At 44.5% G+C, this 16,309-nt stretch overlaps 2 protein-coding genes across 2 annotated transcripts in view; one reads left to right on the forward strand and one right to left on the reverse strand.

Annotated features, from left to right (window-relative positions):
- The window catches only part of LOC139744272 (uncharacterized), a 337,296-nt gene extending 321,245 nt beyond the window's left edge, over positions 1–16,051 (forward strand). The window contains exon 5 of the mRNA XM_071654719.1: positions 15,850–16,051. The gene's annotated coding sequence lies outside the window, so the exon portion shown is untranslated. The remainder of the gene's footprint in view (positions 1–15,849) is intronic.
- On the reverse strand, positions 2,345–2,914 carry LOC139744268 (uncharacterized). The gene has a single exon (XM_071654713.1). The coding sequence runs from the start codon at positions 2,912–2,914 to the stop codon at positions 2,345–2,347; it is 570 nt and encodes a 189-aa protein (XP_071510814.1).
- Positions 16,052–16,309: the final 258 nt, after the last annotated feature.

Below are 16,309 nucleotides of genomic sequence, written 5' to 3' on the forward strand. Positions count from 1 at the left end.
CTCCATTATTCACTCTCCAGATCGAGTGAAATGAGAATTCTCATCAGACAAGCGTCACAACAAACAGCTCCTTTTCAAAGAGCGAAAAGAATTGCATGGTACAAGTCAGCTCATGGAAGACCCCAGGGACCCAGCATTAGCTCTAAAAAGTGTGGAATTTCACTCGTACACATTTCGCTCAAAATTCCAAGAAAAATTTCCCTCGGTAGTGGGAGCGAAAAGGTATACATACCATCTAAAAAGACTGAATTTACAGTCTTTTTTGAGCTAATCACATTTAGGTCGAGAAAAAGAGTGAAAATTTAGCTCGCTGACATTTAAAGAGTAGAGTTTGATGTGCAGTGTTCACATCTTCTGTTGATATTGAGTTAACAGCGCCACCTTGTGGTACAATGCGGTCAGCAGTGTAATAAAGAACAACCTTATTGGTCTCTGCCAAATCACTACTACTTGTGTCAAGTGTCTTGTCTGAGGAGTCCTGAGTTAAGCATAAAATGTAGTTGTTTAAGAGTGAGCCAAGAAAGGCCTAAGAAAACACCGGCTTCCCCCAGGCCCGTAAGCCTGCATACACGCGAGGTTACCGCTCACACTGACTCAGCCCCTAACAGACAATCACGAAGCCAAATCTGAGATATGACTTCCCCCTGCCATTGCAAAGGGGAAGATATCGGGTCTTGCTACCACTCTCGCGAACCAAATAACTGTTAGTTTGGGTGATTATACTGATGATGAGTTTGGCTATCACCCACCCAAAATAGCTTCTCGTTCGAGAAACTGGGCAGAAGATGGCACATTTACAAGTTTCCCATCCTCTCACTCAGTGCACTCTATCAGATCAGATAGTCAAGAAAGCCATTTTACTGATGATCAACCTCCCTCTGAGAAAGAAATAAAAAGATAGGCAGATAGAAGGGATGGTCAGGCAGCCGCTGAAACACTTATTAAGTACTGCCCTCTGTTAAAGGCCGAGTCTACCGATGCTGAGGGAAACAATGATGCCAAGCCTATATTTTGCCTGGACTCTGAATTGCCTGCTCATAGTCAGGGACCCAGCGCAGTGAAACTTGACACCCCTTTTGCTGCATGCTATAATAAACTGGCTCACTCATCCCTGGATCCACGCTCATTTTGACATGAATCACCCTCCGGGTTTCGCTTCGACAACAAGGACTTTAATACCGTATTTAACACCCCCTTAGTCCCAGAGGCAGCATTCCACGTGGGAGATGCATGTGTCCGTAAAACTAACTTCAATGGAATGTGGTTAGCAGCATATCAGAGTTTTTTGATCACAGCCAAAAGAGAAGCAGACTGCCTAGCAATCAATAATGAAGATCAGAAAAAGATTTCTGACCTACTTCTCCGTATCTCAGACCTTCAGTTTGAACAGCCACCCGAACAGCATTACTGTGCACCAAAACCTGCAGAGCTCAGGTAATAGAACAGCTCAAGCTAGAAAAGGAAGCTGACACCATACTCAGAAAACTGCCATATGCGGGTGCAGATCTTTTTGCTGGAAAGTTTCAGCATGTGCTGGATGACACCATTACGGCATCTTGCACAGCAGACAAGACCTCCTACAAACTGAGCAAGTCCACCCGCCCCTTTCAGCCGTCAACGGAGCAAATACCTCCGCGGTCGGGAGCCTTCCGTGAAGGTGGTTCTTCTCAAGGTTTCTCATATCAGAGACAACCGTACAATCAGTCCTACAGGCCATCGTTTGATTCTCGCAGGCCAGAATGTAAAGAGCATGATGGAAGACCGTTCGGAAGACCGTTCAGAAGACTTCGCGGCCATCAGTCAGCCCCCCTAAAATGCAGTCAACCGCCCCTCAGCGGGACCACTCATCACAGTTATACCTAGTTCACACCGCACCGAATTGATGGCGAATTAAATCGGCGAGCAAAGCGGCGGCAAAGCATAACAAAGCTTATTTAAAGCGTATTAAAGCTTATCAAATCGTCACAAAGCTTATCAAAGTTTTGCTCAAAGCGTAGGAAAGCTTAACAGAGTTTAACAGAGCTTGGTTCAAAGCGGTGACCCCACTTTGTACGCTCTGTCACCAATTGACATGCTTTGTTAAGATGTCTCAAGATTTGATAAGATCTGGCATCAAGACCTGACACGCTTTCACCGAGGATTGACACGTTTTCCCACGCTTTCACCAAGGATTGACACATTTTTCCACGCTTTCATCAAGGATTGACACACTTTGTTAGGCTCTGTCACACTTTGTTACGATTGGCAAGCGCTTTCACGCTCCATCACACTCTCCCACGACACACACGCTCCGTCACCATCCCTATAAATACCGCTGGGACTCAAGTTCTTCTAATTAAGAATGTCACAGGCACCAGAACCTGTTGGCCAAGATGCCAAAGGCATTCTCCACCACTCTTCTCCCCCTTGAGATCCTGTAATTGCAGATCCTCTGTTCATCTGTCATCCCTCTTCTACTGTATGGCTTCATCATGTAGCTCTTCAGGGCAAAAGCATCGTCACCCACGATGAAGTAGGGAATATCAGGCTGATTTTCTCCAGGGAGAGGGCATGATGGGGGCAGCCCCATGGACCCATCTTCTGGGCATTTGAAGAGCTCAGAGTCTGTGAATATCTGGGAGTCAGACATGTGTCCTTTACCTCCCAGCTCAATCCAGATGAACTTGTACTCTGCATCTACCAATGCCAGCAGTGGTATGGAGAAGAACCCCTTGTAGTTGTGGTAGAGACTGCCTGTGTTTGCTGGCCTCTTAATGGCTATGTGCTTTCCATCCAAGGCACCAATTGCATGGGGGACATTCCATCTCTGTTCAAACTGCTGGGCAAGGGTGCTCCATGCTTCAGGGGTGGTAGGTATGTTGAAGACCTCATCTTTATACGCCTCTACAATGGCCCTGCACACTTCTGGAATCATCTCTGATATGGCTGAGATACCACATCTGAAACCATATGCCAGTGATCTGTAGTTGTCCCCAGTGGCCAGATGTCTCAAGGTGATACTTCTGGATCATTAATCAGGTATTTCTCTGCAAAATCATATGCTCAACTTCTTAAACATATATGGATATTTATACAATACAATATCAACAATAAATGATTTCAGGATTTCTTTTATATCCTTTAGTTTTTCTAATCAACAAAACATAAGAGGTATTCTTGTGTGCAGTCCTTCATATCTAAACTAAATCACAAAATGTTTACCTTTGGCACTATTCAACAGGCCCAATATATCCGACTCTGTCAGAATTTATGTGTAACCTTAACAAGTATACATAACCTGAACACAAATACAATTATTTCTTCTTGAACTGACTTGTCTAAAAGTCCTTCCAAGTTTCAAATCCAATCACAACATAACCTCTGATACATATATCTATTCATCTCATCCGAGGATACTGGCTTCCATATTCTCAGTATTCTGGATTCTTAATTCAACAAATCAGTGTCTGTATATCATTGCAAAATCTGTAATTGAACAAATCCAAATTTTGGAATATTATACCTTGTAAAGCAATGAATCTGGGTCTTGAAACTTCTATCACCCGTTGAACGGCCAGATTCTATACACTTATTACCCACGCCGATGAAAATCGGCAGGGGGTTATGTAAAGGGTTCCGTATGTTTGTTTGTTTGTTTGTTTGCTTGTTTTTTTGTTTGTTTGTTTGTTTGTTTGTGTACAAGATAACAAGAGAACGGGTAAACGGATTTGCACAAAATGTTCAGGGGATGTTTGGATAATGGTAGGAAAGAATCGATTAGATTTTGGTGATAATCGGTTGACCCTTGCAAATTCTGTGTGACCTTGAAGTTTTGACCCCACTAGTAGTGACCACTCCGAAAATTTTCCGTTTCTCACTTTGCGATTTTCCGCTACCATACGAAAACATAAACTCCCAAACGATCCGACTTCGCTGCTCAAATGTTCGTAAGAATTCCGAAATTTACGTTTAGGCCTATTTGAGGGACTATGTCCTTCTAGATTTATGAAAGTTCGTTCTCCGTCGCCACAAACTGGCCCGTATTTTGATGATTTTTAGCTCACCTGAGCCAAAGGCTCAAGTGAGCTATTGCGATCGCCCTTCGTCCGGCGTCCGTCGTGCGTCGTGCGTCGTCCGTCGTCCGTCGTCCGTCGTCCGTCGTGCGTCGTGCGTAAACTTTTTACATTTTCATCTTCTTCTTGAAAACCCCAAGACCGATTTTCATCAAACTTGGCAGGTAGCATCCCTAGGGGGTTAGGAACTCAATTTGTTAAAATGGGCACCATGCCCCACCCAGGGGGCCCCCAGGGGGGCCCAAACCCCCCAAAATTAAGGAATCTGTAAAAATCTTCTTCTCTAGAACCAGAAGTGATAGAGCTAAGTTAATACTATGAGTTAGTACATTGATGACTGTAGTTTCAAGTTTGTTCATGGCAGAATCAGGGGTGCCCCCCTTGGGACCCAGGGGAGGGGGGTGGGGAAGGGTTCTAATGGGGCCTAAATTGTACATTTTCATCTTCTTCTTGAGAACCCCATGACCCATTTTCACCAAACTTGGCAGGTAGCATCCCTAGGGGGTTAGGAACTCAATTTGTTAAAATGGGCACCATGCCCCACCCAGGGGGCCCTCAGGGGGCCCAAGCCCCCCAAAATTAAGGATTCTGCAAAAATCTTCTTCTCTAGAACCAGAAGTGATAGTGCTTAGTTAATACTATGAGTTAGTACATTGATGACTGTAGTTTCAAGTTTGTTCATGGCAGAATCAGGGGTGCCCCCCTTGGGACCCAGGGGAGGGGGTGAGGAGGGGTCCTAATGGGGCCTAAATTGTACATTTTTATCGTCTTCTTGAGAACCCCATGACCCATTTTCACCAAACTTGGCAGGTAGCATCCCTAGGGGGTTAGGATCTCAATTTGTTAAAATGGGCACCATGCCCCACCCAGGGGGCCCCCAGGGGTCCCAAACCCCCCAAATGAAGGAATCTTTATAAATCTTCTCTAGAATCAGAAGTTATAGAGCTGAGATAATACTATGAGTGAGTACATTAATGACTGTAGTTTCAAGTTTGTTCATAGGAGATCCAGGGGTGCCCCTCTTGGGTAGGGGGGGGGGGTGGTTGGAAGGGTCCAAATGGGGGCCTGAATTGTACATTTTCATCTTCTTCCTGAAAACCTCATGATGGATTTTTGTCAAACTTGGCAGGTAGCATCCCTAGGGGGTCAGGATCTCAATTTATCAAAATGGGCACCATGCCCCACCCAGAGGGCCCCAGGGGGCCCCAATCCCCCCAAATTAAGGAATCTTTAAAAAAATTGGGCCTTTATTGTACATTTTCATCTTCTACTTGAGAATGCCTGGTCAAATTTTGGTAGAGCTGTGAATAATTTACGTTAGTGACTGCGTGAAAGGTGAACTTGCGATTCTCAGGTGAGCGGTAGACCCGCGGGTCTCTTGTTCAAATTAACATTGATTGTTTTTTTCGTTGGAGGAGCATTTGCTCGGTCGCAGTCACACTGCACGATATGCGCGCTCAATGTCAATGCGTGTGCAAGGCCGCTGACAATGCATCGCGCTCTACACTGTTGGTGCAAAATTGCATCGGGGACGTTGCGGCGCTCGTTGGTGACCGAATACTGGTGCAGTAGACATTTGCATTCAACCCTTGCATTGAATAATTCCCGTAGACACTAATCATAGGGGTAATTGCTTAGGGGGTACGTAAATTTTGTTTTTCTTTTGCGCTTTTGTGGATACCATCAAAGATCGTACACTCATACGACCTTTGATATCATCACACTCTCGGCTTGCTATAATCAAAATATCCCGCAAGAAAACGGCGTATTTCTCGATTTTTAGCGCTTTTTCGGCGACCCGTCGCATAGACAATACTCTTAAAACTGGACTTAATTCGCGCGCTCTTGGAAAAGTTCCGATTCTGCACTTATGACGGTGGAATTTGGGATATTTGATGGATTTTTGGAGGAGACTAAAGGACTTTCCTGTTGTGAATGAGTGTTACCGTATGTGAAATGATGTGACTTTGCGTGTGATGTGACTGTAGAACCAAAGATCGTACACCTCAGTCAACGATGTCAGTGTACGATCTTTGGTAGAACTCACTGGCTGGTGATAAAGCACACTGGCAATTAAGTGACCGAATTCTGGTAGATGACCGAATGCACATTATGTTTACCCCGACTTTGTACTTCAGGCGTGGGTCTGCCGCCTTTGACGGCCCCTCTCTAGTTTTGTGTCATAACGTACATTACCAGTCAGAACTCAACATGGTACTGAATATGCATCTTTTCGCATACAACACATATATGCTCAAACTCTAATGCAAATTAACTCCTTGCTGTGTGAATTGTCTCAAATTGCTTTTTCATTCTGACATGTGCAAGAAATACACTCAAATACAAAACACAAATATATGTTTCATGTACACTATTTGAGCGTCGCTTTTAAATGCGCTGTTTAGCGTCCATTTCAAATGCACTGTTTAGTGTCCATTTCATATGCGCCGTTTAGCATCCATTTCGATCAACTGCCCTATCAAAGCGTCCATTTCACTGAAGACGTGAGCATTAGCAAGACTCATGATTCAACTGTTCATTTTGATTTAACTGTTCCAGCAATGTTTCCATGTTCATGTCACTCATCAATATAGCGATCTTCCTCTGGTATTATGGTCCATTGTCCATACCGTCAACGTCATTCTGCATATATTCTGGGTCCATTCCACTCACTGACACTGTATACGGCAATATCACTATGTAATTTGCGTCTTGTGGCGTATCAATTTATCACATACTATTAACCTTCTGTATATACCTATGCATATTAAACCTCAAAACTTTCGTTTTCCTTTCCGCATAGGGTAAATCACAGTTCCTGAACACAACTTTTCACAATCACTTCCAATGGTGCTCAATTTTCACTCCTTGTAATGGGTCAAAACAGGTAGAGATTTCCCACAAATTGAATGATTTCGCTCAGAATTTGAACTCATCGAATCTTGTAGGTTTGCGAACGCAACGTCCATAGCGCGTTTTGTACTCTGCTGGTTGTTGACCTGCGGGTTGGGTTGGTGGGTTGACATATAGGCTGGGTTGGTGTATCGGTTGGGCTACTGGAGCAGAGGTTGGTCCTTCTCTCGCACTCTGGAGTGGTGGTCTAGGTAGAGGCAAAGCAGTTGGTCGTGTACTGCATTCACCGGAGTCTGCCTGGGCTGGGGCCTGGACCGGTTGGTGCCATCTCGGAGGTAGGTCAGCCTGGTTTGACCTCTGCCACAGGGATAGGTTGGTTGGTTGGTTCAGCCTCTGCAGTAGGTTGGCTCAGCCTCGGATGTTGCTCGGCCTGGTTTGACCCTGATGGTAGGTCAAACTTGCCTCTCCCAACGGATTGGTCTGGTTGGTGTTAGTGGAGATGACTCTGGCTCTGCCGTTGGTGAGGTAAATTTGACCGTGGCGTTTGATCAAATTCACTCACCTGCAGGTTGGATTGGTCTGCAGCATATCGCACACTGGGCTGGGTTGGGCCTGGCTGGTTTGACCTTGGCGTTTGGTCAAATTCGCCTTGCCCTTGAAGAAGGATGTTTTGCTCTGGTAGAGACTGGTCAGACTGTTCTGGTCTGCGATGTGGGGTGGCTTGGCTCGATGAAGGACGTGGTGCCGCAGGCTCTGGTTTTGGGAATGTCACCTCCAAATAGTGAGGTGCAGGTGGCTTAGATGGAGGAGGAAGTTTGGGTGGTTGCTTGGTAGATGACTGGGGTTGAGTAGAGGACTGGGGTTGAGAAGAAGACTTCTCTCTCTGCAGGTCTTTTCTTGACCGGAATATCTTCAGTCTGTTGTGGTGCACAACTTTCTTCCTCTCCCCATCGTGGATGTCAGAGATCTGGTAGGTGAGTCCGTCGTCTGTGGAGGATATGACTTCATATGGGCACGTCCAGTTTGGTTCAAGTTTGTTTCGGCTGTTGGTTGGATCATGTAGCCATACTACGTCACCTGGGTTGTATGTGGCGAGTCGCATCTTTCGGTCGTAGTTTTTCTTCTGTCGACTTTGTGCATGCTCTGTTTGTTGTCTGACATGTACAAAGGCTTTCTTCAGGCGGCTACCCAGATTGGTGACATATTCTTGTGGTGAGGAGTGTGACGGCGGTGGCACTGGGCAAGTGATGTTGACTGGTAGTCTGGCTTCCCTTCCATAGAGGATGAAGTAAGGTGTCAGTCCTGTGCTGGAATGAACACTAGTGTTATATGCCAACTGGACTTGAGAGACATGAGAGTCCCACTCGCCTCCTTTGTCTGCGAGATATTTGGCTAGCTGCTCTTTTATGACTCGGTTGGCCCTTTCGACTATGCCCGCTCCTTGAGGGTGGTAGGGGGATGACCTCGATTTCCTGATGCCGAGTTTGTTACACAAATCTTGCACTAGTCTAGACTGGAATTGTCTGCCTTGATCTGTGTGGAGAGTTTCAGGTACTCCGTGCTCTTTGATGTAATCCTTGAAGATATGTTTGGCTGCTGTCGGCGCAGTCTGGTCCTTCATTGGATATATGTTGGTGAATTTACTGAAGTGATCGATGATGACTAGGATGTAGCAAAAGCCTTTCCGTGAGATTGGTAGCTCTGCAATATCAACGAACACGATTTCGAGAGGATGGTCAGATGAAATGCTTTGTAGTGGAGCTTGGCACTTGGGGTTTGGTAGACGAATTGATTCGCAGGCGTCGCATGTCTGACAGTAGTTTAAGATATCTCGATGTATGAATGACCACAAACAGGTTGCCTTGGCCCTTTGGAGCGTTCTTTGTGTACCAAAGTGCCCAGCAGTTGGATCGCCATGTAGTTGTTTGAGAACTGTAGGGACCAGTGTTCTCGGTACAACAGCTTGTAGCCTGATATTGCCGAGGTTATCTTGTGTCTTATGATACAGGATGTCGTTAGTGACGACCAGATGATCATAGTTCCAAAGATAACGTCTCATGTGAGGAGATTCTTGACGAATTTCTGTGGTAGTTGGACGGTAACCTTCTGTCTAGTATGTCACAACTCTTTTGATGTCATCATCTTGTTTGTGCTGTCGCAGATCAAGATCTTGAGCAGAAAGACTGGAATTTTCAGGTGGTCCTTGCACTTGTGGTTTGTCTGCGACTGGATTCGACTTGGCTTGGTTTGTAGTAGAGCGAGTTTGGACGAGGCTGCATTCTCCTTGGTTGTTGGCTTCAAGGAGAGTAAGCTCGTCTGTCGTGGCACATATGTCTGATATGTAGTCTGTAGAGGGCTTGGTGGCACGCGAGACAGAGCATCAGCATTGCTGTTTTGATGACCTTTGCGATGCTTGATTTGAAACTGGTAGGCACTGGGTTCTATGATCTACTATCAGTACATCCGACCACCTATCTGTTATAGTATGCTATTATGTCCCTATAATTGCCCCTACATCGAACTAAATTTTTACACTGATAGCCTACCATACACCGCCTGTGTCCCCCGGGACATACACACGTACGCACGTAACCCGTCACCCGCCATGACTATTCCTCTTTCCCTTCGCCCACCACCACGATCGGACGTATACCTGAGATCGCTAGTGAAAATCCAACCACATCGGCGGAATCCTCCAACAATCAGGCAAAATCCTTCCATATTTTTACTCCTTGATTGTTGTTTCACATTAGCAGATCGTTTTTGTCATTTTTTGTCACCGAGAAAGGGGAAAAATCGCGATTTTTCTTTTGCTCCAAACCTCGGTGGTTTTTGTTTCGCGCTGCCCCATACGTTAGTGTGGTGTGTGCACCGCGCCTCGGAACTCGCCACGCTCTGGTGGGTTTTTCCCCTTTCTCGTCTTTGCCTACCTATTGTACGGCCTTGTGGTCGTCATATTTACGGTTTTCCTCCTCCCGCTTGACGTTTTCACGCCCTCGGGAGTCTTTTTGGTGTTTTTTCAGATCACTTTACCTAATCGAAACACCGAAGACATTACGTAGGCTCTACAGCCGCGAGTTAGTATCTCACTTGTGTAGGTAACCTATGGTTGGCTCTTCGTGGCCATTTTCACCTTATGGCCGGCCACTGGGGCCGAAATTACCGTTCGTAGACCTATGGCAAGCCACTCAGGCCAAAATGCACCCTGTCTTTTAGGTCTCTCGACCTCTGACACGGTTCCCTTTGCATGTTTCATGTGTTCTTTGTTCCCCATGTCCCTGCCAGCTATGGCGGGCCGCTTGGGCCTTTATTAAGGTGGTCCACGCCTATGGCACGCCACCGAAGCCAAAATTAACTTTGTCCTTATGGGTTTTTGGGGCCTTTTAGCCCCACTTTCACACATGTTTCATGTTCTTTTGATTTTCCATGGGTCTTTTCGTGCTGTGCTTTCGACGATAGTTTTCTTGTCTGCCCAGCTCGGTTTTTAATTCCCGCCCCTTGTCTTGTACGCTTCTATGCCTACATTTGACTTGGTTCTTTGCGTTTTTTACACTCTCTTGTTATACATACACTTATTCTATAATTGTTGTATGTATATGTTTATGTTTAGTTTCTAACTGAGTCCTCTTCTCTTTATACAGAATGACTCTGAGATGTCAAATGTGTCGCCGGGCCCTTCCGGACTGGGACGCACACGCAGTCTGCGCACTGCATCGCACGTGTTCCCGCTTCGAGCCTTGCGCGACCTGCTCCTCATGGACGGACCCTGTTTGGGTCTTGCTGGAGGCTTGGCTAACCTCACGTCCCCCCATCCAGAGGGCTACGACGTAGGTATTGTCTACGATAACTGGGATGTAGGGTTGCTTTGGGTCAGGTTGGTTGTGTTGTATATTGATCTGGGCCTGGGTAGGCTGGGCTGATGATTGGCCCTCATCACCAGCTAATTGAAGTTTCCCATCTCATCTACGAAGTGGACTTGACGACTGTATGCTTGTTGGCGCCAATCCCCTTGGGATGAATGACTAGGTGTCCAGGTGGAGTTGGAGTAGGGTTGAGTCCTATCTCGAAAGTGTTGACTCCCCGGTCGGTAGGCAGCTCGCTGTGGACTGGGAGAGCGATATCGACTGTCTGAGCGAGGACTTGGTGGACGTTGGTGGTACTCGGCTCGTGGACTGGGAGATCGAGAACGTTGTTCATGTCCACTATGAGAGTACTCTGCCTGTGATCTCGGTGGGTGACGATGCCTGTAGTCTGGTGCATATCTGTGTTCTGGACTTGGTGACCTGTACCTACTGCTATTCTGTCGCATTGATGGTCTCTGGTCACGGTAGTGAGAGTATCCATGGTGTTTATTCGGACTTGGTGACATGGCTGGTCTGTGTTGCCCATCTCGCTCTAGCTTGAGACTGAGTTGGTCCATTTTCTTTTCCAGTTCATCAAGGCGTTTCATCATTTGCACATAGAGTATGTCCTTTTCAACCGCTGAGATAGAAGCAGTTGGGGCTTGTTGGTTTGCTCTTTCCACACGAACTGCAGTGTTGAGAGCATCCGTCGTTGTTGTACCCCCCAACTCATGGATCTTTTTCTGCCAAGCTGGATCAAGTCCTGCAGTGAAACGTCTGAAGGATTCCCCTTCCTTGGCTTCCTTGTCATACTTTGGGAAGGCTTCTTCAACCATCGTGATTATTGCCGCAGCATATACCTCGAGTGGTTCCTCAGGGTGATGCTTACGAGCTATGATGCACGATCGGAAGGTCTGGAGGTCCTGCTCCCTTCCAAAACCTTTGATAATTTCTCTTTCATCACTTTGAAATCTCTCTTTTCTGATTCAGACAGTCCTTCCCACAGAATAAAAGCTGGTCCTGCTAAACGTGCTGGTAGAAGCAAGTGTATCCTCTCTGATGCACCCTGTATAAATTCTGCAGCCAACTCAAAACGTCTGATCCATTGATGGAAATCTTTTCTATCATCACCTGAAAAAACTTCTAGTAAATCCATCCGAAAAGAACTCATTGTGGTCTGTCTCAATGAACTGGCTACTAGCTAGCAAGGGAAGATTCACTACTTGTCTGAAGAATACCAGCTTTGACAAGCTAAATTGATGGCAGGTAGTGTATTAAGCTTCCTTATTGAGTAGCAGCAGTTTCAACATACTTGCACAAGTTTGTAGGATGAAGGAAGTACTCACCAAAAGCAGTTGATTTCAAATCAAAATTGGCAGAAGGTATCTCTATATGTGACCCGCTACAACAAAAGGATCCTAAAGTCGCTGACGGGTGAGCCGAGAAAATCGAGTTTGAAGCCAAATCACCAAAATCCGTCAAAACGTTCGGATTTCTGTTTTAACATAATTTTGTAGTCTAATGTATCTTCTATCATCCGCCGAAATTTCGAAGCTAAATGATCAAAGGAAAGGCCTGAAAATAACATTTTTCTGGGCCATGCTTGGCTTGCCCGTCAGCGACTTTAGGATCCTTTTGTTGTAGCGGGTCACATATGCAAAAGTTTCCAACTCCAAGTGGTAACAAAATTCACCTCATGAAATTCAAGATGGAGGGTGCATGCACAAAAAACATGGGCAATCCAAGATGGCGGATGCAAGCTATCTGCACAATGGTTATAAGTACAGGGCTACATTCAAGATGGAGGGTGAAAACATGTGCTTTCCGAAATCCACTTGAGTATATGAAGCAGGGGGAATTCACAAATTGAGTGTAGGATGCTGCAAAATCTCAGTGATCCACTCCAAAAATGTCTGCCTGCACAAAATGGGAGCACCGCTGCCACCAGTTGTAGGGCTCCGGGTTCGCTCACATATTATTAGAGGCAGTACAACTGAGTGGAAGTTAGGAGGCAGCTGACACAGGTCTTGCTTGTACGAGATCTGCTGGCGAACTATCCTTCCCAGCAATTTTATTGTATAACTGATTCTTGTTCAGGCACTCGCCATTCAATGAATATTCATTATATACAAATAAGTTAACAAAAGATCTGAATATTCAGGAGGCTTAACACAGGATCTCAACAAAAGGGTAAGTTACTATTCATGGCTCATATGTATGTAAATTGGTAACAAGGATGGTTGCACAGATAAATATTCATGACAGGGAAAACCAATCAGGAGAAATGGAGGGAAATTCAAACAATAGCTCAGGTACTGGTAGGACATGGAGATGTGCCTTGGAAGGTATAGGAGAGTAGAGTGTACCATATATGAAAGAGATGTGACATGGTGAATGGTATAGGAACAGAGAAAATCTGAGCTCGCTTAACACAGGGAAAATAAATTCAGTTCAAAATACGTCTCTACAGTAGTATCCTATGTAAACAAACAGGGGGGGCACAAGATCAAAACATTTGTGCGATCTAACCCTAGAGATTCTAAATTGGTGCGATTCTGTGAAAACAAGACTGTTAGCCTCGCACATACCAAGAAAAGACAACTATGTGGCAAACTTCTAGTCAAGGGGAAGTTATCTCCCTGGACATGGTTATAACCTGGACATATTTGTTGGGAAACTAACAGGGTTAGGCTTATACCCCATGCTAAATTTGTGGCTAATAACCAGACCATGAATTCTTCTCCAGGTGAAACTTTCATTCCTTCTCTTAAGACTCTGTCCTCAATATCCCAGGACAGACTATGGTGCCAGTACGCGCCGTGAAATGGTACCTACACTGAATCATGGACCCGAGTACTTCAGATAATCTGTTCATCAGTATCAACTCTTCCCAGGGGCGTGTCTCCCCTGATACCATTTCACGTTGGATAGTGCATGCCATTAAAGGTGGGGGTACGACTATCATCCTCACCCAGAAGGTACGGGCCCGTGATACTAGGGGTACGGCTTCCTCGTGGGCCCTTTTTCAGGGAGTTCCACTTTTAGACATACTAAGGGCCGCTTACTTGCATAATCCTAACACATTTACATCCTGCTATTATCAGATGTGATTTCAAGTGAGGCTACCTTTGCCTCTGCAGTCCTCTCTTGCCCTAGTAAGAAGTAGTTCCCATCCTTGACTGAACCCCATTGACCTGATGAGGAGCCAGCTTACTTAGTTATAGTCTGTAAGATGGGGGAAGTTTTTCCTTACGAATGAGGCCTCTCCCGCAGTCCCTCCATCCACAGATCTGTTGGAATCTGGCAATTATTATATGGATGGGTGAGTAAAAGGGAAGTAGATATGTATGTTCAGTATCGAGCATTTTATTTACGAGAGAGCTTTACTTACCTATGGGTTCCTCCCTCCTCCCCCCTCTGCAGTTTCAGCCTGTACACCGGCATCGAAAGAGGAAAAGATCGCACGTGCACAGGCCTTTATAGGGGCGTGTGTGAGGGGTTTCCCTAGCATTGCCGGGGCAACAGGGGTTCAAAGAACGTTTTAGCTCTGTGGGGCAATTCTAATTGGCTTTAGAATGGCAATTATTATATGGATAGGTAAGTAAAGCTTAATACCTCGCAGATAAAATGTTTGATACCGAACATACATTCTGCCATGGTAACCACAGTTTTCCCAAAACCTTGTGGGCAAACTACTTCCACAGTATTTAAACAATTCATTTCAAATTTAGTATGTATAATGATCTAAGGTGTAGTTACACAAGACACTCTTTGTGTTTGTACTTGACAAAGCATTGCCATGGTATCTGCATGTTTTCTTGAAAATCTTGTGAAGTGAACTACTTCCACAATTGCAAAGCAATTGAAATCAAATTTGTGAACATTATGACATTGAGGTATACATGTAGATGTGGACACCTGATTTTTGTGTTTGCCAGACAATGTGTTGCCATGATAACCACAATTTTACCAAACCTTGTGAATCACATTACTTGCACATACACACATAGATGCACACACACAAACACAAAGAGAACCTTTTATCAAACCCTGGTTCAATTCTTTTTCTTAGGAGTCTGAGCTGCTAGAGCAGGGGTATTAAATCACCTTCAGTGACAGCTCCAGTTTTGATTTATTTATTTTTTTTGTCTTTTTAATTATTGCACAAGTGTATATGTGACCCTGCACCTCAAAACAAACAAAAAGTCGCCAGATATGAATTTTTAGTTAAGACCATATTCTGAAAAAGCAGACTTTAAGCTTTAAAATGATGTATAACTCAAATCAAATGGACTCTCCTAACCTATCTAAATATTGGAAAGGAAGCACAAACTCAGGAAAAGTGTGAACTGAGAAAAGAGGCTCTGAAGTACAGGGTCTATTCAAGCGCTTAATCTTTACCAAACCGTGCTGGCCGTGCGATGAATGGGACAAAAAACAGGAAGTAAACCACCAGAGTAACAACAATGAAGGGATTTTCAAATTAAACTGAACTTAAGCATGCCTCATTAACACATTCTGTCCGTAATTATTGCCAACTTTCAAAGCAGTAGCACTATCCTTTCAAAAGTTATTAGAGTTGAAAGTGAAGAGTGTGGACAAGGTTTTTCAGAAATGAAAAGGGATTCTAAAGACACACCTAATCACACTATTCTACCAAACATGTTCGAGATAAACTGCTTAAAAAACACACTTTCCTGCCCGTTTTATGATACCAAATTTTAGCATAATTTAAAAGAAGACCCGCTCTTTCAAAAAATATGAAAAAGTCAAGTTCGGCTAGGTTGACCTATTTCACTTATTTTCAGTCCTCACGCAAAATCAGTGTGTGCGACTTTATGTTCGTTTTGAGGTGCACAGTCACATATTTGATGTACTCACTAAAGATAATCCACATCATAGAAAGGATTCTCAGATCATAACCAAGGAAGCTTAATTCAGGGAGACATGAAAACCTACAGTCTTCATGATGTGGAGTCAATCCTACACATGTCAGGTATACTCAAGCATGTATTCCTCACTGCCACCTTCTCGATTAATGTGTTAATTTGTGATTATTCATGTTCCTTGCCTTCTGTTCTCATCCTCCAAATATCTTGCAGGAACTCCTCATCACTGACTTCTTCCTTTTGAGAGGAAGGCTGGCTATGGTAGGTCCATACAAGATCCAGGACCCATGACGCAACAACCATGCACATCCGCCAACAGGATTGCCAAATGGTTTTATCTTGGACTTAAATTGAACAAGAAGAGCCTTGTCACGGGGAAATTAATTTTTTTTTTTACTCGACTTTAGTTTTTGATATATAGCCTTTATATGACATCTCTGCTGATTTTCATTTCTCATAATATTGTCAACTTTTTGTGTATGATGGCTTTGAATACATTATTTGTATACACATGCATTTATGTGTCTTCTTTATGCAGAATTTTCATGACATGCCAGTACAGACTACACACTGATTGACACATTAAAGGATAGCCAACATGTAGTTTTATACTAGAGATTTTGGAGGATATCTATCTTCTACTGTCATTTGCTGAGAAAAAGTGACATTGATA

This window comes from Diadema antillarum, unplaced genomic scaffold (assembly GCF_040938485.1).
Source record: "Diadema antillarum isolate AM-2024a unplaced genomic scaffold, OU_Dant_1.0 seq00001152_RagTag, whole genome shotgun sequence".
NCBI lineage: Eukaryota > Metazoa > Echinodermata > Echinoidea > Diadematoida > Diadematidae > Diadema > Diadema antillarum.